Source organism: Solanum tuberosum, unplaced genomic scaffold (genome assembly GCF_000226075.1).
Source record: "Solanum tuberosum cultivar DM 1-3 516 R44 unplaced genomic scaffold, SolTub_3.0 scf00172, whole genome shotgun sequence".
NCBI classification, from domain to species: Eukaryota; Viridiplantae; Streptophyta; class Magnoliopsida; order Solanales; family Solanaceae; genus Solanum; species Solanum tuberosum.
This window is the reverse complement of record NW_006239095.1, coordinates 726,795-747,173: the sequence shown is the minus strand read 5'-3', so window position 1 is coordinate 747,173 and position 20,379 is coordinate 726,795. Positions and strand designations below refer to the sequence as shown.

The window sequence follows — 20,379 nt, the reverse complement described above, 5'->3', positions numbered from 1 at the left end:
CCCCCACCCCAAAACCCCCTTTTAAGTTAATGTGACATTTGGTTTATGGAATTGCATGAATAATAATCAGAAGTGTTCATCCAACTTCTGATTTTTTCTTTGCAAAACATAGAAGGAAATGCATATTTGTCATCCTACAATTAGTGTTTCTTTGTTGTCTTTTCCCTTTCTTGAAGTGGACGTTAACGTCGTGTGATTTACAAGAATGACCTTGGAGGAGGTCGGTGTCTGAACTTTTGACCTCGCGGACAAAACTTCAAGTCTTGAAGTTTTGCCCGCGCCAAGGTCATTGAGGTGTAATTTATTGGTAAACGACACATAAAAGAATACTTGAGCCTAGAATCTATTAGAAACAACCTCTCTATCTTTATGAGGTAAGGGTAAGGTCTGTATATGTTCTACCCTCTCGAGACCTCACTTGTGGAATAATACAAAAGACATGTTTCTTCAATAAACAACATTTCTTCATAAAAAGGAAAAGAACCTAGTCTACCAATTGAAGTAAAATTCCAAATCTCAAATTCATTTTCAAGAAAGGCATAAAAGATTGCAACATAAAGTAGTATATATAATAAGGTCCTAATGAACCTAAAGTTTAACAACTTAATTGTCTTTCTTTGTATTATTTCTCTCAAAAAAAAAATTCCAATCTTGATTAAATTAATCTTTGTTAAATGGAAAATATGAGATTCAAAGTTGAAACTGTGACAAGTAGTAAATTAAAAGGAACAACATGGGAAGATGTTGATGTTGGTGATATTGCTATGATTTCTATTTCTTATGGTAGAACAGTTAGCCATCTCCAATTTTTATATGTCAAAGATGGAAAATTTTCTCCATCAGTGAGACATGGTGATCTTATAGAAAATCTTGAAATTGTAAGTTTCACTTTTATACGTTTCGTATCGTGTCTTCTTTACTACCGTATTTTCTTTTCCAAAAATGTGTCAATGGTCCGACAGTCTTTCTACCTCCGTGAGGTAGGAATAAAGTTTGCATACCCCATGACCCATATCATGGGATTTACTTAGCATGTTGTTGTTATTGTTGTTGTTGTACGTGTCAATGGTCTATCTGCTCCACGAGGTAAGGGTAAGACGTGAGTGCATTCTATTACCCTCCTCAGATTCCACGTTGTAGGATTCACTTGGTATGTTGTTCTAATTTCTTATGTTTTGTTGAAGCAAAACTATTTTGTATAAAATGAGTGACTTAATTGCTTTTTGTACTAATGAATCTTACATAAACTAAGGTATATATGAAATTGTCAATTGAATAATCACAAATTTGTTTGCTCCAATGGAAATTTTATTCTTCATTAAACATGTTTTGCCTTTGATTTAAATTGACTCTCAAAAAAAAAAAAGTCTGTTGTTACATTATGATTTCATTATCTATGATTGAGTCGTAGTTTTTTTTAAATAGGACATACGCTACGTCTCAATCAAGTTTGTTTTGGTATCCTTTTTAGTTGCTCAAGAAAAATTAGGAGATTTATATAAGAGATACATGATTCATTCTACTATTGATTAGTAATGTATCAACAATGTTCAGCAAGTTTGTTTTGGTATCTTTTTTAGTTGCTCGAGAAAAATTAGGAGATTTATATAAGAGATACATGATTCATTCTACTATTGATTAGTAATGTATCAACAATGTTCATCGAGAATTCAGATAGTCGATAACAACTCACTTAAAACTCAATCATAATTTTTATTGATACATGATTTTTACTCTTGATACAATAACATGTCTTGGTCCATTTAAGGATCATACCAACATTCTTAGGTTAATTTCACGTGTTGTCACTAAATTGTTTTATTAGTAAAAATACGAAATTATTTCTCAAGTCACTAAATCCACAATAGATACATAATCTTACTTTTCATACAATAACATGTCTGGTATGTAAGTTGATGTCACATGTGGTCATCGAACTTTACCCGTTATATAAGTAGAGTCACAAAACTATCTTTTGTATCATTAAAATCACTAAACTTTACCTGTTATATACAAAACTAACCTCAAACATTTAATTTTATCTAACATTTTTTTTTAAAGAATTTTCAGATCAAGCTGGATTATCCAACAGAATATTTGATTGGAATAAATGGTCGACATGGATTAGTTGGAACAGATAGAATTTTGAAATCAATTACATTTGTGACAAATAAAAATTCATATGGACCATTTCCAAAAAATAAACCTACTTATTTGGTAAGTGAAGACACAGACTTTAATATAAATGCATTGGATTATGGTTGGCTCAATGGATTTCATGGCACAATTTATGGTAATCAACTTGAAAGTTTTGGAGTTTACATTAAACCAATGCCAATTATTGCAACTCCAAAAAAAGATATTGATTATGAAAATATTGATGTAATTGAGGGTTGAATGTGCAATTTGTAAAAGTTCATGTATGTACTTGTTATATAAATAATATAAAGATCTGTCGAGGTTCATGAAAAAAAGATATTTACTTTTCATGTCAAGTCAAGAGCTTTAGCACAATGTACTTTGTATGTGTAGACGAGTTTGAATGGGAGAAGAATAAAGCAGTATATCTTTTATGTTGATTGAACAGATTCGCACACTCTAAACAACCCCACACAAGCATCAATGGTTATTCTACGACTCAAATTTGTACCCTATTGATCATACAAAGAGAACTTCAACTAAGGGTGTGTTCAGTACAAAGAAGAAAAAATAAGTGAATTTTTTTACTTATTTTCATGTTCGATACATTAGCAAAATACATTATCCTAAAAACGTTCGTATGTTCCAGACAAATACTATCGAAGGTGGGAGTGAAGGTAGAGAATGTGGGGTGGCGAGGATGTACTGTGTAGGCTTCAAGTGGGAAGGTGGTGGTGGTGAAAATAAGGTATTGAATAGCGCAGATGACACAATCAATATGAAACTTGTTTCCCTTATTTCCGTTTTCCTCATTTTTAAAGGATTTTGTTTTCGTACCGAAAATGTTTTTAAGCCAACCGAACATGAAAATATTTTCCTTCGTACCGAACACACACCATAAATCAAGTGAAGCAACCCAAACTAAGCAAAGCCCCTCCTTATTCAAGACAAGTAAGAGTAACACCTAAAAAGACCAGGAAAAAGGAGCAACACACTAAAAGTGGAAAAATAAGTCCATCTAGAAAACATTTTTCAAAATATTTAAGCCAATCGAACATGAAAAAATTGGAAACAGAAAATGTTTTCCTCCGTACCGAACGCACCGAAAGTGGAAGATTAGGGGAAATGACTATTCAATCTTCTACATTTGATTACTAAGAAAGAAAGAATCAATTGTCTAATTTATAGACAACATCAAAGTGTAGAGGGAAAGCTGAAAATTGTGAAGTTAAATAGAAGGCTTTCCAGGAGGAGGAGTTGACTAGCAAAGCTGTGTCACTGACTAAACAGGACGCATAGCACAAAACCACTGAACTAGATGTTATTCTTTGGTTCATACCAAAGATGTTCTTTATTTCTTTTCTTCACTAAGTTAATGTGACATTTGGTTTATGGAATTTGCATGAAAAATAATCAGAAGTGTTCATCCAACTTCTGAATTTTTCTTTGCAAAACATAGAAGGAAATGCATATTTGTCATCCTACAAATAGTGTTTCTTTGTTTTCTTTTCCCTTTCTTGAAGTAGACGTTAACGTAGTGTGATTTACAAGAATGACCTTGGAGGTGGTTGGTGTCTGAACTTTTGACCACGCGGACAAAACTTCTAATCTTGAAGTTTTGCCCGCGCCAAGGTCATTGAGGTGTAATTTATTGGTAAACGACACATAAAATAATACTTGACCCTAGAATCTATCAGAAACAACCTCTCTATCTTTATGAGGTAAGGGTAAGGTCTATATATGTTCTACCCTCCTTCCGAGACCTCACTTGTAGAATAATACAAAAGACATGTTTCTTCAATAAACAACATTTCTTCATAAAAAGGATAAGAACCTAGTCTACCAATTGAAGTAAAATTCCAAATCTCAAATTCATTTTCAAGAAAGGCATAAAAGATTGCAACATAAAGTAGTATATATAATAAGGTCCTAATGGACCTAAAGACTCACAACTTAATTGTTTTTCTTTGTTTTATTTCTCACAATATTTTTTTTTCCAATCTTGATTAAATTAATCTTTGTTAAATGGAAAATATGAGATTCAAAGTTGAAACTGTGACAAGTAGTAAATTAAAAGGAACAACATGGGAAGATGTTGATGTTGGTGATATTGCTATGATTTCTATTTCTTATGGTAGAACAGTTAGCCATCTCCAATTTTTATATGTCAAAGATGGAAAATTTTCTCCATCAGTGAGACATGGTGATCTTATAGAAAATCTTGAAATTGTAAGTTCCCCTTTAATATGTTTCGTGTCGTGTCTTCTTTACTGCTGTATTTTCTTTTTCAAAAATGTTTTACTTGTGCCAATGGTCTGTCGAAAACAGTCTTTCTACCTCCATAAGGTAAGGGTAAAGTCTGCATACCTCATGGCCCATATCATGGGATTTACTTACCATGTTGTTGTTGATGTTGTACGTGCCAATGGTCTATTTGCTCTACGAGGTAAGGGTAAGACTTGCGTATATTCTATTACCCTCCTCAGATTCAACGTTGTATCACTAATTTGTTTGCTCCAATTGAAATTTTGTTCTTCATTAAACATGTTTTGCCATTGATTTAGATCGACTCTAGAAAAAAAAGTGATCGTCGTTGTTGTTATATTTTGATTTCATTATCTATGATTGAGTCGTAAATTTTTTTGAATAGGACATATGCTACGTTCAATCACGTTTGTTTTGGTTATCTTTTTTAGTTGCTCTAGAAAAATTAGGAGATTTCTATCTATAAGAGATGCATGATTCATTCTACAAAGGATTAGCAATGTATCAACAATGATCATCGAGGATTCATATAGTCGATAACAACTCACTTGAAATTCAAGCATACTTGTTGTTAATACATGACTTTAGTCTTGATACAATAACATGTCTTAGTCCATTTAAGTATCATACTAACATTTTTGGGTTAATTTCACGTGTGGTCACTCAACTGTTTTATTAGTAAAATCACGAAATTATTTCTCAAGTCACTAAATCCACAATAGATACACAATCTTACTTTTGATACAATAACATGTCTGGTAGGTAAGTGATGTTACATGTGGTCATCAAATTTTACCCGTTATATCAGTAGAGTCACAAAACTATCTTTTGTAACATTAAAATCACTAAACTTTACTTGTTATATACAAAACTAACCCCAAACATTTAATTTTATCTAACAATATTTTTTTTAAGAATTTTCAGATCAAGCTGGATTATCCATCTGAATATTTGATTGGAATAAATGGTCGACATGGAATATCAGGAACAGATAGAATTTTGAAATCAATTACATTTGTGACAAATAAAAATTCATATGGACCATTTCCAAAAAATAAACCTACTTATATGGCAAGTGAAGACACAGAATTTAATATAAATGCATTGGATTATGGTTGGCTCAATGGATTTCATGGCACAATTTGTGGTTATCAACTTGAAAGCTTTGGAGTTTACATTAAACCAATGCCAATTATTACAACTCCAAAAAAAGATATTGATTATGAAAAAATTGATGTAATTGAGGGTTGAATGTGCAAATTGTTAAAGTTCATGTATGTACTTGTTATATAAATAATATAAAGATCTATCAAGGTTCATGAAAAAAAGATATTTACTTTTCGGGTCAAGACAAGAGCTTTAGCACAATGTACTTTGTATGTGTAGACGAGTTTGAATGGGAGAAGAATAAAGCAATATATCTTTTATGTTGATTAAACAGATTCGCACACTCTAAACAACCCCACAAAAGCATCAATGGTTATTCTAAGACTCGAATTTGTACCCTATTGATCAAACAAAGAGAACTTCAACTAAGGGTGTGTTCAGTACAAAGAGGAAAAAATAAGTGAATTTTTTTACTTATTTTCATGTTCGATACATTAGCAAAATACATTAACCTAAAAACGTTCGTATGTTCCAGACAAATACTATCGAAGGTGGGAGTGAAGGTAGAGAACTATGTAGGCTTCAAGGGGGGAGGTGGTGGTGGTGAAAATAAGGTATTGAATAGCGCAGATGACACAATCAATATGAAACTTGTTTCCCTTATTTCCACTAAGGAAGTCGTTTTCCTCATTTTTAAAGGATTTTGTTTTCGTACCGAAAATGTTTTTAAGCCAACCAAACAGAAAAATATTTTCCTTCGTACCGAACACACACCATAAATCAAGTGAAGCAACCCAAACTAAGCAAAGCCCCTCCTTATTCAAGACAAGTAAGAGTAACACCTAAAAAGACCAGGAAAAAGGAGCAACACACTAAAAGTGAAAAAATAAGTCCATCTAGAAAACATTTTTCAAGATATTTAAGCCAACCGAACATGAAAAAATTGGAAACAGAAAATGTTTTCCTCCGTACCGAACGCATCGAAAGTGGAAGATTAGGGGAAATGATTATTCAATCTTCTGCATTTGAATACTAAGAAAGAAAGAATCAATTGTCTAATTTATAGACAACATCAAAGTGTAGAGGAAAAAAAAGATGAATCCTACACAAGTATGTCTATCTTACAGCAGTAATTTTACCCGAAATCGTCTGCATCAAACAAGTCGCGACCATTAAGGCCACGGACGCAATCAAGTAGACCACCTACGAAGTTATTTACACAACTTTTGATCCTGAAATGTGTAGTCAAATCAAAGGAGTTGCCACTCATCTTCAGGTCTACTACTACCATCTGATTCACCGGGGGCACCAGCATCGAAGGAGTCCAGTTCCGGGACTCCAGTATCACTAGTCAACCTGTCATTGTACTCGACTGATGTGGCAGAGCTACGAGTTGCAGTTATGGTAAACAATGGAGCACCGTTTGATTGATCTACTAGCTCAGATGCCCGTATACAAAAATCATCAAAATCACCTACAGAGATTATACAGAAGTTAGCAGTCAAGAATCGACTCGTGTTAGCCATGGTAAGACAAGCGCAGCAGTTTCTGGAAACATACTTTTATCTCTACAATAAAATCCAATAGCCAAGGAGGGATCAATTGAATCCAGCGGAAAATGCCTAACAGTACTGCAATCGAAATCAAAAGGCCATGATGTGATAAAAACAAAAAAAAAATTGGAAAAATCAGATGAGAAACTAGAACGAGAATTCGCTTACTTGCAGTGATAAGATGAAGTATCAACATCTAGCTTATCCATTTTAATATCAACAACCTGCACACCAGACAGATAATGAGGAACAATACACCCTACAATCCATGAAAGCAGATGACACAATTATTATAGTGGCGTTTGTCCATGAAAATTGTGAGTATTTGAAAAAAATAGTTTTTGTATTTGAAGTGAAAAATGATATTTGAAAATTGAAAACCTCAAATTTTGGAACTTCATTGATAAGCAGTATATAAGAACAGATATCAGTTATAATATCAACAACCGGCTCATCAGACAGATATTGCTAAAGCAGTAAATTCTCCATCCCAATAGATAAGCCCGTAACACTTCACATGTTAAAATCACAACAAATGAGATCACAAGCACCATAAAGAAAGTTAACAAGACGAAATAGTAAGAAAGCTGAACAACCAATTAAGAAAATACTCATTTGTTAGAGAGTGATTCCCTACACGTCCACTCGACTCAAAGGAAATGTAATAGGGAAAGATCATAAAGGGAACAATATATTTTTATTTTTATTTTCCCTTTTTGGTAGTGTCAGGAAACTACACGAAGAAACTGATGGATCAAGACCCTGAAACGAATATGTAGGAAGATTAGAACTTCACTGAACAATATTCAATTTTCACAACTGAAAATTGTGAAGTTAAATAGAAGGCTTTCCAGGAGGAGGAGTTGACTAGCAAAGCTGTGTCACTGACTAAACAGGACACATAGCACAAGACCACTGAACTAGACTTGTCAGATATACTAGTTAAATGTCAATCGTGGTTGCCGTGGAGATGTAGGCTGGAGAAAACGGAACACTGGGGAAACCCACAATTTTAAGGCACTGGCAAGAGGAGAACAGAAAAAGTAGTTTGGTGATTGTTTTTTATATAGCGCCCCTCCCACTACAGAAATATGGCTAGTATTTTAGTTGGGTGGCCTTGCTAGCTCTGTTGCCCGTAGAAGATTCTATGAAGGTCCTCTAAAACAGCGAAGATCTGTCAGAATATATTCTACTTAGAGATTCTCATAGAAGCTTATTTTCTAAGTGGGAATCGAGAAAAAGCTTTAAGAGAAGGATATAGTTTCAGCAAACAGTAAGAGATCTTAAAATAAAATTTAAAAAGTTTTCCTTTGTCAGTAGTTCTCGGTGAGTCCTTAATGCTGTGGTCAAATAGACAGAATCCAGTCAGTTTCCATTTCCAAGTCTTTTCTTGATTAGGTAAAGCCTACTCCAAAATCCTTTAACAAGGGGCCAATAATTATGGTTTTTCCACTTCCCCCTTGGTGACTCGAACTCCCAACCACTTGGTTGGAAGTGGAGTGCTCTTACCACTACCACAATTTCTCATCCACTTCGCGGTCATTTCAGGCTTCAGGTTTTGTTACTGTGTATATACGCATTTCATTCAATCAAAATTAAAGATCAGCTCTATCAAATCGAAGTGTTACCTAGGAGCCCATATCACCCCACCTCTCCTTTATAAACAAGCAAAGTATGCACAAAAAGCATGACAAAGACCAAATAAAAGTTGACTTTCTTGATGGTTGCAATGAATAGGCTGCTGAACTCGGACAGCATTGAAAGAAGCTGAATTCCATATATAGCACCCAAACATAAAAACTTTGATTTTAAGGCTTGCCGATTTATACTAGATCCATGTAATGACAAAATAACTGAAACCCCATCGAAACGTATGAAATAGCTCAGATATGCAACCAAAAAGAAAGATAATTACTGGCTGAACTTCATGTGGATCAAGATAAAAGGCTTTATCATCTTGCACGCCAATAATGTAAGTTGACGCTCCAGGTCTGCCACCTAGGATCCCAAGGCTTTGAGGAAAACTAAATGTAGCTGCCAGTAAAGGAAGATACCTGATATAGAAGACGTTAAAGGAAGTTCAGTAAACATAAGTCTTTGATCTTTTCTTTTGATAACCAACAACAATGTAATTATCAAGTAAAGGTTCTGGCTTTTGCAGTAGGAATATTAAATCATCCATCAAACATCAACTCAATCCACAATTTTAATCTTAATCAGATATGGCCTTCTAGCAGTGGTCAAATGTGTCTTAACACAACATGAAGATAAACGAAACACCAATCAAACTAGTTGGAGTCAACTATATGAACTATCAAAGCTTGAATCTCAAATTAGTTGGAGTCAACCATATGAATCACCTGTATCCATTCTGCTCTATACAGTGAAGAGGATTCATCACAGTGAGATCATTATCATGCTGGTGATCAACCTATAGCAGTGCTTCTTGTTTTTTTCAAACTTGGAAAGGTATAATTAAACAAACATGATTAGCAGTGTCTTTTAAATATACAATTTATTATGTGGTCCTTAAACTTTTAAACGCAAGCACCTTCCAGCTAGATTATAGTGCCAGAGTTTCTGGTGGTGCCATTCTTGTTTCATGTTCCCATGAGAAAGAGAACAATGGTAGAATTTGCATTGTAGGAACTAGGAAATATTAGTTTGCGACCTTGAATCACATGCAATAGTGTCGGTCTTCTATCTACTCTTGTTGCAATAAAGTAATGGTTAGATCAAGTAATTTGACAAGATAGTCTTCAAATGAGTCTGTGATACATTTAATTAGTCTTGTTTCTGAGAAACCAAAGCATGATCTCCATTAAATTATTTTCAGTTTTGTTCATTATGTTGGTGCTTACTGCTCTTCATGGTATTAATCAATGTAACCTACCACAGCTCCTCTTAAAGAAGATGCATGGTTCCCCCAAGAAAATCTTGTGCCTGAGAAAAGAAGATACCTGATTCCCCCAAGAGAAGTATTTTGCAAGAAATGCTAAAAAATCGTCCAAGGTTAAGGAGTAGTTTGTCAATTGCCAAGACATCTAAATCCTAAACGGTAAGGGAAACTCTTTACTTGGTAAAATAGTGAAATACATTCTATACTAAATTCTATGAAAGATTCTTTAAAGATCATTACTAGCACTACAGTGTACCAAATCTAATTTTCCATTCTACGAGAAAAAAAAAACTAAAAGCGTGGAAACTTAGCCGAGTTCTACATTGTATAAAGAACAGAATTATCGAGTCCAGCTTTTGACATGAGAATGTCCAATGACCATAGCCAAGGCTGTGTAGCATAGTTAAATCATTTCCATAAGTTCATGTAGCATTGGTTAAACTACTAAATCACAATGCAAGATACTTAACAGGATGTTATTGAAATTAATTGTCAGAATATCCACTTCCGGAAATAGTTGTTACAGCCACAAGGTATCAGTTAACTCCATGAAACAGATGCTGATTTGACAGTCAGTAGCAATTCTAATTTCTCTACATACAATTTCATTATAATAGAGCAAAACAGGCAATGAAATAATAGTTATAGCGCAATAGATCCCCAAGAAATCACCACGTGTTTTACACCACGACCAAATAAATTCAATCACAGTCTTGTTTGATTTATTTATGACCGTAATTCAGAAAGATATTATATAACAAGAATAGGCAAGAGTTTTGCATCATAATAACATCCAATGTAGATCAATAAAATAAGATAAATGAAAGTAAACCTTAAGTTTCAAAAAAATAAAATAAATGAAAGTAAACCTTGAATTGATTTTGTCAAGTCCAAGAACCAATGGAACTAAGAAAACAACAGGTGTCCAGTCAACTTCGCCTTTTGACAAGCCGGAACAATGTTTGACAATGTCCTCAATGCAGAGCACTGGTGCTCCACCTCTTTCTCCATCTTCATCCCCAGATACAACATAGATAGCCATTGCCGGAGAAACGTCTGCATTTCCTGTTTCTTCTCTTTTGCTGCGTGCTAATGTTTCCCAGGTGCGACACATTGCATACGGACCCACCCATGAACCAGGAGAAAGACCATAAGTCTTGCCGGCTTGCAGGAGGTTATGGATAGAGTAAGCTGACCCCTCAGAATCACCAAAGAGGTGCAAAATCTCCACATACTTTTCTTCAAGCGGCTGCCAATGAGATAACATGCTAAATTTTCATGCTAAAACACTACATATATAAGATGAGAACCTGATCTTTTTTTCAATATTTTGGATAAGAGATATGAGATGAGAACCTGATTGTGCATTATCGTTGTTTTAAATTGGAAATTGAGCATTTTAACAACTGAAAGTACTGCAGTGTTTTGACTTTCAAGTACCTTGTCCATAGATTTTCTCCACGATCTTCCTAATCGATGAAGAAGTAAAGCCTATATATATACAGGAATCATCAACATCACTATACCAGACACAGTAAGCATTGGAAATTCACAAAATGGCAATAAGCAAGAATATACAGATTTTAGACATGTCCTCATGCTATCACATTTTACGTGGCACACTTTCTTTTTTAGTTTGTCCCAAACAGAATGTCACCTTTTTTTTCTTTCTTAAACTCCGTGCTTAGTCAAATGGTGACACATAAATTGGGATGGAGGGGAGCAACAAGAAAGAAAAGGAGTTATGCTACTGTGAAAAACCTGAGCAACAAGCATCTGACTGCTCCTAAGCATGCAACCCCAATTAACATCACTGGTATACTTAGTATCTCCAATAGGAGCAAAACCTGTAATTACATTCAATCAAATATAGCCAAATTCACATCTTCCACACACCAAATCAAAGTATAATCACATCAAAAAGACCAAAACTTTAAGCACCTTTACGATATGTGACAAGAATCCTAGATGAGAAATCATCAACAAAAGCAGAAAAACCTTCACTTTGAGTTGGTTCTATGGATGAATCATCATCTTGAACAACTTTATAGCAAACACCCAAAAGCCAAATATCACTCTTAGACCCATTAGGAATCCCAGTTTTGTCCATCCCAAAAATCCTCCTCATTGAGCCACTGTTTATCATTCTTTTCACAGCACTAGTCCAACCAATACCAACAATACCATTATACTTCTTTGAACAACAAAATTCCCCCTTTTTCAAACACCCTTTTGGCTCACTATCAAATATTGAAAAAGGAGAAACCAATAAACCAGACCAAACAGAAGATTTATTATTAACCTTACAGCTGCTGCTACTACTGCTTGGTCCTGGTCCTGGCTCTGTAGAAACAGAAGAACCAAGATTTTTTCTTGGGGAATCTGAATCAGATGAGCTTCTACTAAACTGGGATTTTTTAGGCATCAAAGATTATAGTTTGTATCAGGACACATGGTACAAAAAGAGCTCTAAAACTGGCAACTTTCTGTCAAAATACTATCTGGGGTTGTGAGATTTGGAGAAAAGATTGTGACTTTATGTTATTTAGGGATTTTTACATGAGACAACTATATAGAACTGGCTAATTTTATCAAGATTTTGATCTGGGGTTGTGAGAATTGAAGTAAAGATTGTGAAATTATGGAGTTTTGGGATTTTTTACATGGTAGAACAACATAGAACTAGCAATTTTTGGCTAATTTTGTCAAGATTTTGATCTGGGGTTGTGAGAATTGAAGCAAAGATTGAGAATTGATGGGATTTTGTGTACTAATGATTGGAAAATTGAAGGGAATTTTGGCGTGTATTGAGGTCAAAACATGGAGAAAGTGGCGTTTACGAAATTGCCTTGATGAGGAAAGAAGAAAATTGAGGAAAAGAGGAGAGATTTATATTGTATGATAATCTTTGAGGAAAAATAACAATGGTACCCTAAGTTTGGATAGGTTCAATCTAGTCATTTAAATAAGAGAAAACGTTCAAAAATGACTATAGTATAAAATTAACTGTAATTCGTAGATACATGTTAAAAGGGGGAGAGAGAGCAAGATCTGAGAGCGAAAGGAGAAAAGTGAGAGATATTTGATCGATAATTGTATGATGAATACAATTGTTTTGTATCAAAACTAGCTACTATAAGAAGCAGAGAGGCAAGCAAGGTTGGAAGATGGAAGAGAAATGCTTTTGAGAGGAAGAAGAGAGAGGCGGGAGATATACAATTGATTTGTATATCTAATTGATAATTGTATCACAGATATCCTGAGTTTGGGTTGGTTTAAACTAGTCATTTAAATAAGCGAAAAATTTCAAAAATGACTATAGTTTAGGATTAATTGTGATTCGTAGATACATGTCAAAGGGGGGAGAGAAGCGAGTGAGATTGAGAGATTAAGGACAGAGGAGGGCAAGATTTGGGAGCGAAAGAAGAAAAGTGAGAGATATATTTGTATATTTGATTGATAATTGTATCATGAACACAATTATTTTGTATCAAAAGTAGCTACAATAAGGAGGAGCGAGGCAAGCGAGATTGGAAGATGGATGAGAAAGGCTTTTGTGAGAAAGAAGAGAGAGGCGGGAGATATACAATTGATTTGTATATCTAATTGATAATTGTATCACAGATATCCTGAGTTTGGGTTGGTTTAAACTAGTCATTTAAATAAGCGAAAAATTTCAAAAATGACTATAGTTTAGGATTAATTGTGATTCGTAGATACATGTCAAAGGGGGGAGAGAAGCGAGTGAGATTGAGAGATTAAGGACAGAGGAGGGCAAGATTTGGGAGCGAAAGAAGAAAAGTGAGAGATATATTTGTATATTTGATTGATAATTGTATCATGAACACAATTATTTTGTATCAAAAGTAGCTACAATAAGGAGGAGCGAGGCAAGCGAGATTGGAAGATGGATGAGAAAGGCTTTTGTGAGAAAGAAGAGAGAGGCGGGAGATATACAATTGATTTGTATATCTGATCGATAATCGTATTACAAATACAATTGATCTGTATCTAATACTATTGTATTCAATTCGTTCATACAAGTCTTTTGTATCAAGTATATTAACAAATACCATTTGTATCCAAATACAATTGTATGAACAAATACAAAAACTGATAAAAGTAATAGAAAACTACTCAATTATATACATTTGTTGACTTAAAATATATAACTACTTGTATAAATTATCTAAAATATCAAACAGTAACATATACAGAATTGATAAAAATAAGGAAATTTTTCATAAATCACAATATGTTTAAACAAAGAATCACCACCACTTGTATAAAATCTATTTAATATTCAAATCAAATTGTAACATATACAACTGATACAAGTAATCGAAAATTACTCAATTATATACAATATGTTTAGACAAAATCACACACAAACAAACTTAGTCTGGAATTCGATACAAATTATATATATGTACAAATTATTTTCAAACAAATCAACTACTTCATATTTTAACCATTCTTATGGATCTTACTTAATACAAATTAAACATGAATAAACCAAGAAATATATGAAATACATGTACATAGAAGAATATACAACTCGTAATGGATAGATTGTTGTGTTTATCTTTTCGTTGTTTAAATCACAAAAAAATCAATTGTTTCCATTCTAATACTAAAGAAGCTTTGATTGAATGAAAACAATGAATACTTTGTGTTTCATCAAGAAAAGACTTATTTTGGTAACGTATTATAATTAAACTAAAGGACCTTTATTAAGAAGTTGTTTTCTTTAATTACCGCATAATCAGTTAGATATAATTAAATAAATTTTGTATAGTTAATTATAAAAAGGACGAATTATACAAACCAGAATCACAATAACTATTTAAATTATAGCTATGATGCGCAAATAAGCAAATTATAGTTAAAGAGGTCTATTATTGTAGCTATTATTGAAATTTTCCCCAAAAATAAAGTTGTGTGAGTGCAAGACACAAAAATTAATCTGTATCCACCCCAATTTTTGGAAGGTTGAAAATAATTTTTGAAGAATAGATTTTCAAAATCTAATCAAATTTCATGGTCAACACATATATTTAAAAATATAATTTTTAAATCTATAACCAAATACTAACTAAATTTGATAAAATTATGTATTATTTTTTTTTGTCAAATATTTAGCAAATTATGTATGTTAGATTGATAAGAATGTTAAAAACAAGATTTTAGTTGGAACTCATATTTAGAGATGCATCTAGCTAGTGAGCAAATATATTTGTTTTCGATTAAAATAACTTTCTTAAAGGAATGTAAAATTATATGCCTTACATAAATAATATATGTATTTTTAATATTTCTGCAGCTTTTCGAGATGTAACTTCAACTGTTTTTAGTTTATTTTCATATTTAGTGAAATTCTTTGTGTTGTATTCATATTTATACTAAAAATAGACATTTAATTTGAAAAATTAAGATTTAAGTACCTATAATAATCATGAACGATATAGTAAAATTATTATTTAAGAGATGTGATAAATCAAATAAGAACAAAGTAAATAAAAACAAAAAGAGCTTTTTTTTTTTTTTTTTTATCAATTTCCCTTAAATCTTAGCGACAAAATTTATAAAATTATCACATAAAAATAAATCTACTATAAAATTATCACATAAAAATAATAAATCTACAAAACAAAAAATTATTTTATCAAAAAATTAGATGAATATTATATAATTTTCTATATATATCTTTTTTACCTATTTATATTTATTAAATTAATTAAAACCATTTTATATAATCTTTTTTTACCTATTTATATTACCTTTTTTTTTTAAGCATTCTCTCCCTCCCTCTCTTTCTTTCTTCTCTGTTGCTTTTTGCTGCTCGGAGGCTTTTTTTTCTCCGGCAATCGCCGGCGACGACGACCATTTCCCGCCGGTAAAGGTTCGTTCTTCACTTCTACGCTTTATCTGTACTGGGTGTTCTCCCTTTTTTCTTCTTTCGATTTCTTCTGTTAGTTGTTCATCTCTTGTAACATTTAGTTTTGTTAGCAAAAGCAATTGAGGGTAAAATGTAGGTTTTTTTTAACAGTTTTCTGAAGTGGGTTTGGGAATTCGCCAAGTTTTGTGGTGTTTTATCGATTTTTCTGAGTGTGGGAAACTAATTTTGTTGAGTGATCTGAGTTTGTTGTTTAAGATTTTTGAAATTTTCGTGTTTTGCTTTGTTTAATTGGATTTAGAATTGGGAATGTGTTTCATTTGCAGTTCTTTGAGATGGGTTTTTAGTTATTTCTTTGAATTTTGATTATTTTATCTTGTTTACATTTGATTCTGGTGTGTTGAACTCACATTTTCTAGATTTGTTTTGAATTGCTACTCTTATCAGTTATAATATAATTGTCAGTTCCTGAGAGTCCAAAAAGTATTGGGGAGGTAGTGGTAAGGTGTGCTTACACTCTGCCGTCCTCGTACCCCACTTGTGTGATTTCACGGTATGTTGTTGTTGTTGTTGAGAGTTTGAAAAGTGTTTTTGGCTAAAATTTGCTAGCAAAAACAACTGAGTTTAGTTTATGTATCTATTAGAGTTAAAATGTAGTATTTTTTCAGTTTTCGTAAGTGGGTTTGGAAATTCACCAAGTTTTGTGTTGTTCTATTGATTTTAGGTTTTAGGAATCCTATCCCTAACGAGCTAGAAATGGAACAATTGCGCTTAGCTTTTTGCTTGAGAGTAGGACTTGAGTGTAGAAAGCTAATTTTATTGAGTTGTACTAATATTGTTGAGTGATCTGAGTCCGTTGTTAAGATTTTGAAAATTTTGTGTTTTGCTTTGTTTAATTGGATTTAGAATTGGGAATGTGTTTCATTTGCAGTTCTTTAAGATGGGTTTTAGTTTGTTTCTTTGAATATTTTCCTCTTCCCCATTTTTTTTCTTCTAAATTTTGATGCTTTTATCTTGTTTCAATTTTGTTCTGATGTGTTGAACTCACATTTCTTATATTTGGTACAAATTACTACCCCTTATGTGTCGAAGTTACTATTTGGAGAGAGTCAAAAAGATATTTGTTTTAGTGTGGTTCTTTTCAAGTACTTCCTAAATATTTTGAATAGTTTACTATTGTGACTTATGTTACTTTTTATGTAGTTTCAAATTTTTTTAAATTTTTTTTGAAGATTCTATGTCCATAATCGGGACGAACATTAGATAGTTTCACCCTTGCACTTTGAGTACTTTGAATCAAGTCCATAAATTGAAACAAGTTTGTCAAGGAGCATGCTTAACACCAATCTCTAATACTATATGCTTTGGTTTGTAAGCTTGGATTTTAGTCATATTTCTATAGGAGATTTGTTATGCGGTGTTCTACATTTTGTATTGGCTTCTTTGCTTCCTAACTGATTCATTTATTTTTTTCCCTTGTAGGCTACAGTGAATGAGTGTTGCTACTTGATTGAGCCCATGCCTGCTACGCCTACGAAGAAGGTTTAGATTCGATTTTCTTCCATGTTATATTCTTTATTCAGCATAATATTCATGTCCACTTTTCTTGCAAAGGAGGTTATATTGTTTGGTGTACCATTGTCGATTATGGGGCTACATACTTGAATCTAGACAATTTTTTGATTTCTCGTGATAAAGGCCTGTGCTCTTTTTCAGTTCTATTAGTAAGTTTGTGGTTTTGGTATTTCTTTTCTTCCATCTCTCTTTTCTTTGTTATTATTTCTTGTTAGAGATATCTCACTCATGAAGTGAATTCTATTTTAATTTGAAAAATATGCAGCAGTTGAGAATGGTGTGCTTTTACTTATTGATGCCCTGCTAGCTAATCTATCAAAAGTAGTAGATTCTTTCGGTCCTTGTATTTTACACTTATATTCATTGCACATATCTTTGTTTACTCTGAAAAATGATAAATTAGTGAAGGAAGGTACAAAAACCTGAAGTAATTGATAAAAGGGGTAAAATTTCACTTCTAAATGTGTCGGTAGGTTGTTATGACCTTGAATATTTCACATATTTATTCATGGCCTTCTATTTCCGTCCTATTTATTCGAAAGATGTCAAAATCGTAAATAAGGCACTAATAGCTTCATTAATTAATTAAAAAGGGGGGTTTGGGGATTATCACCTAAGGGTAAAGAAAACGCTCTTCTAATAAATCTAAAGCAAAGAAAATGGGATATCCCAGTAATATTTTACCACATAAAAAACAGTACTGCTCTAGTTTTAAATGATATGTCAATCATTTAAAACTTATTCTTTGGTTAAGGATCCATTTTTGAAGTAATGTATATGTACGCTCGCACCTAAACATGTAACCCTGTGGTCAATGAAGTGGGTTGAGAACCAGGATGTTCAAGTTCAAATTTCAATGGAGGCAAAAACACTAGGTAATCTCTTCCCATATGTCCAAGCCTTGGCGGTAGTTACCTGTGCTGGTGGGAATTAGCATGTACCCCATGGAATTTGTTGAGGTGCACTCAAGATGGCCTGCACCACAGTTATATAAAAAGAAAATTGCTACTGACCAAACACAGACTCTTTCTTGTTGCTGTCTATTATCTGCGGCTGCACACATCATTTGCTGTTGTAGACACATTGTCCCTAATCTGCTTTTCTGATTTTTTTCCGGCTTAACTATTCTTTTATTGGTATAGCCTGATTAGGAGGATCCATTATATATTTGCTGTTTTCTTATATTCTTTTGCCTGGGATATTCCTTTATTTGAAAATTTGGTATTTTATAGTTTTAGCAACGGTAAAGCCTGAGTAGTGTAATGGTGGAAACATGTCAGCTAAAAATCCTATGAGAATGCTGATATCTTGTTCTTATATGATTGTTAGTGAGCTTCTTCTTATGGAGTCTGGTGTGTGCGTGTGTTTATGTTTGTGATCTCAACATCTTCTTAATATGCATTTGTTTTCTTTTTCTGTACAGAGTGCTACCCGTGGTGGGATAGGGAATGTATTCAACAAATTAACAAGCAAAATTGGAGATCCTGTTGACTTTGAACTTCCAGATTGGTTGAGTAAATGGCAACCCACTCCCTATCCCTATACCTCTATAAGGCGAAGTATCCTTCAATAGAAATAGTTATCATGGATTTATAGATGCGTGATAAAAGTTTGGTAGTCTGTTTCCTAATTAAATAACTCTTAGTCCTATACATTGTTTGATAAATAATTGATTATGGTGTTCTGTTTGATGTGCACCTATTTCTTATCTTTCTGTAGCTTCTTTTGGCCTTTCTCCTTTTCTATTTGTGTCGATATTAACTACTTGAAGATATATACCTCACCAATAAGGGTAAGCGGCGGCTAGAAGATGATGGCATATCTTGTGCCTGCAGTTCAACAGCAGAATCTTCGGACGTGTGTGGCATGGATTGCCTTTGTAGGTAAGGAGGACTTAGATTAAAATTCATTAGGAGTCAGAACTTTGATAGAAACTTAAAATATATTTTTTGGAAATTATATCCGTATGACCTGCTGCATAAATTTGTTGATTGGGAGTTTCATGGAGAAGAAGAAACAACAACCATAGCACCTCCATCTCCAACGGAGGATAAATCTTCATATTTGTCGGAGGAACTCACCAACCGTGCCGGCGACGACGAGAAAGTAATTGACGGAGAAGAAGAAGACAAAGAAGATGAATTCGCCAACAACATTTTCCTGCAACTTTTTCCTTTTCTCCTTTCTTCCACTTTTCTTCTTGCTTTACCTGACTTTTTTTTTCATACATACAAATCACTCTTTAAAGTTGCCCAAAAATAAACAGTAGATCTGTAACTGTAAAAAAATATATTAGAATGCTGTAGGTCGGAGTTCGTCAGTACTCCATCTGGTTTATGTCGAGAACCAAGTGGGCAGGTAATGTGCCAAAAATGATAAAACCCACTCTATACATTTTTCTTGAAATCAAAATATAATCCCCTCCTCTTATGAGAATAGAGAAAATAGATACATGGAGATACTTTGAGTAATAAAAATGGCAGGAGAAGCATTTTAGGGATTTTGTATAAGAATCGTTTATGGTAATTGAACAAGAACAGAAAAATCCCATAAAAGGAGAGAAACTAATAACTGGTGACAGAAAAAGGAAATAAATAAGAAGAGAGGGAGGAAGAAAAGAGTGTATGGAAAGAAAATTAAACTAATTGTGGGTGGAGTTGGGTGGGTTTGTGTGTATGGGGGGTTGGGGGCAGTGCTAGAGATAGAGGAGAAAGAAAAAGTGAAAGTGAAAGAAAATTAACATAATGAAAAGAAAGAAAACAAGGAAAGGAATAAGAAAACAAATGAAATGTTATTTTTCTAAAGAATTTACGCGTGCACCACACTATCCTACACATATCTGAGTTTGACAATTTAAGGGGTTATTTATTCCATTTGTAGTCAAGGAGGTCATAAGACCCCCGTGAAGTATAGGTGTGTAGTTGGTAATGGGATTAGGTTTGGGG

General features: G+C 33.3%; 4 protein-coding genes across 8 annotated transcripts in view; 3 read left to right on the top strand and 1 right to left on the bottom strand.

The window, feature by feature from the left end:
• Window positions 1–631: 631 nt before the first annotated feature.
• LOC107057759 (agglutinin alpha chain-like) lies at window positions 632–2,579 on the top strand. Of its 2 annotated transcripts, none has more exons than XM_015311678.1 (2): window positions 632–878; window positions 2,071–2,579. In XM_015311678.1, exons 1-2 carry the CDS (start codon window positions 675–677, stop codon window positions 2,395–2,397), a joined length of 531 nt encoding a protein of 176 aa, XP_015167164.1. In that variant the 5' UTR covers window positions 632–674; the 3' UTR covers window positions 2,398–2,579. The 2 variants fall into 2 exon arrangements, with proteins under 2 accessions (XP_015167164.1, XP_015167163.1); XM_015311677.1 differs by having other exon boundaries at window positions 2,062–2,579.
• Window positions 2,580–4,094: 1,515 nt separating this feature from the next.
• LOC102586302 (agglutinin alpha chain-like) lies at window positions 4,095–5,811 on the top strand. 2 transcript variants are annotated; one of them, XM_006354121.2, is made up of 2 exons: window positions 4,095–4,368; window positions 5,329–5,811. In XM_006354121.2, exons 1-2 carry the CDS (start codon window positions 4,165–4,167, stop codon window positions 5,653–5,655), a joined length of 531 nt encoding a protein of 176 aa, XP_006354183.2. In that variant the 5' UTR covers window positions 4,095–4,164; the 3' UTR covers window positions 5,656–5,811. The 2 variants fall into 2 exon arrangements, with proteins under 2 accessions (XP_006354183.2, XP_015167165.1); XM_015311679.1 differs by having other exon boundaries at window positions 5,320–5,811.
• A 694-nt stretch (window positions 5,812–6,505) lies between these two features.
• Window positions 6,506–12,882, bottom strand: LOC102586842 (cysteine protease ATG4-like). Of its 2 annotated transcripts, none has more exons than XM_006354123.2 (8): window positions 11,905–12,882; window positions 11,725–11,810; window positions 11,320–11,454; window positions 10,833–11,212; window positions 8,980–9,118; window positions 7,233–7,288; window positions 7,072–7,142; window positions 6,506–6,985 (listed from the first exon to the last, which is right to left on the bottom strand). In XM_006354123.2, the coding sequence occupies exons 1-8, from the start codon at window positions 12,386–12,388 to the stop codon at window positions 6,762–6,764; spliced, it is 1,575 nt and encodes a 524-aa protein (XP_006354185.1). In that variant the 5' UTR covers window positions 12,389–12,882; the 3' UTR covers window positions 6,506–6,761. The 2 variants fall into 2 exon arrangements, with proteins under 2 accessions (XP_006354185.1, XP_006354186.1); XM_006354124.2 differs by having other exon boundaries at window positions 11,404–11,454.
• A 2,883-nt stretch (window positions 12,883–15,765) lies between these two features.
• LOC102585737 (histone-lysine N-methyltransferase ASHH3) overlaps window positions 15,766–20,379 on the top strand; it is a 13,140-nt gene continuing 8,526 nt past the window's right edge. For both annotated transcript variants that reach the window (XM_006354120.2, XM_006354119.2), the window contains exons 1-4: window positions 15,766–15,865; window positions 17,342–17,401; window positions 18,858–18,993; window positions 19,206–19,317. In XM_006354120.2, the coding sequence (XP_006354182.1) occupies window positions 17,378–17,401; window positions 18,858–18,993; window positions 19,206–19,317 (272 nt within the window). In that variant the 5' untranslated portion in view covers window positions 15,766–15,865; window positions 17,342–17,377. The remainder of the gene's footprint in view (window positions 15,866–17,341; window positions 17,402–18,857; window positions 18,994–19,205; window positions 19,318–20,379) is intronic.

Bases quoted from the DNA above. Each gene is read 5' to 3' on its own strand.
- LOC102586302 (XM_015311679.1), top strand. From the start codon at position 4,165: ATGGAAAATATGAGATTCAAAGTTGAAACTGTGACAAGTAGTAAATTA. The intron at 4,369-5,319 runs GTAAGTTCCCCT...ATTTTTTTTAAG, and splicing joins TTATAGAAAATCTTGAAATT to AATTTTCAGATCAAGCTGGA.
- LOC107057759 (XM_015311677.1), top strand. From the start codon at position 675: ATGGAAAATATGAGATTCAAAGTTGAAACTGTGACAAGTAGTAAATTA. The intron at 879-2,061 runs GTAAGTTTCACT...TTTTTTTTAAAG, and splicing joins TTATAGAAAATCTTGAAATT to AATTTTCAGATCAAGCTGGA.
- LOC102586842 (XM_006354123.2), bottom strand. From the start codon at position 12,388: ATGCCTAAAAAATCCCAGTTTAGTAGAAGCTCATCTGATTCAGATTCC. The intron at 11,213-11,319 runs GTTCTCATCTCA...TCTCATTGGCAG, and splicing joins CAACGATAATGCACAATCAG to CCGCTTGAAGAAAAGTATGT. The intron at 7,143-7,232 runs GTAAGCGAATTC...TTTCGATTGCAG, and splicing joins ACTTCATCTTATCACTGCAA to TACTGTTAGGCATTTTCCGC.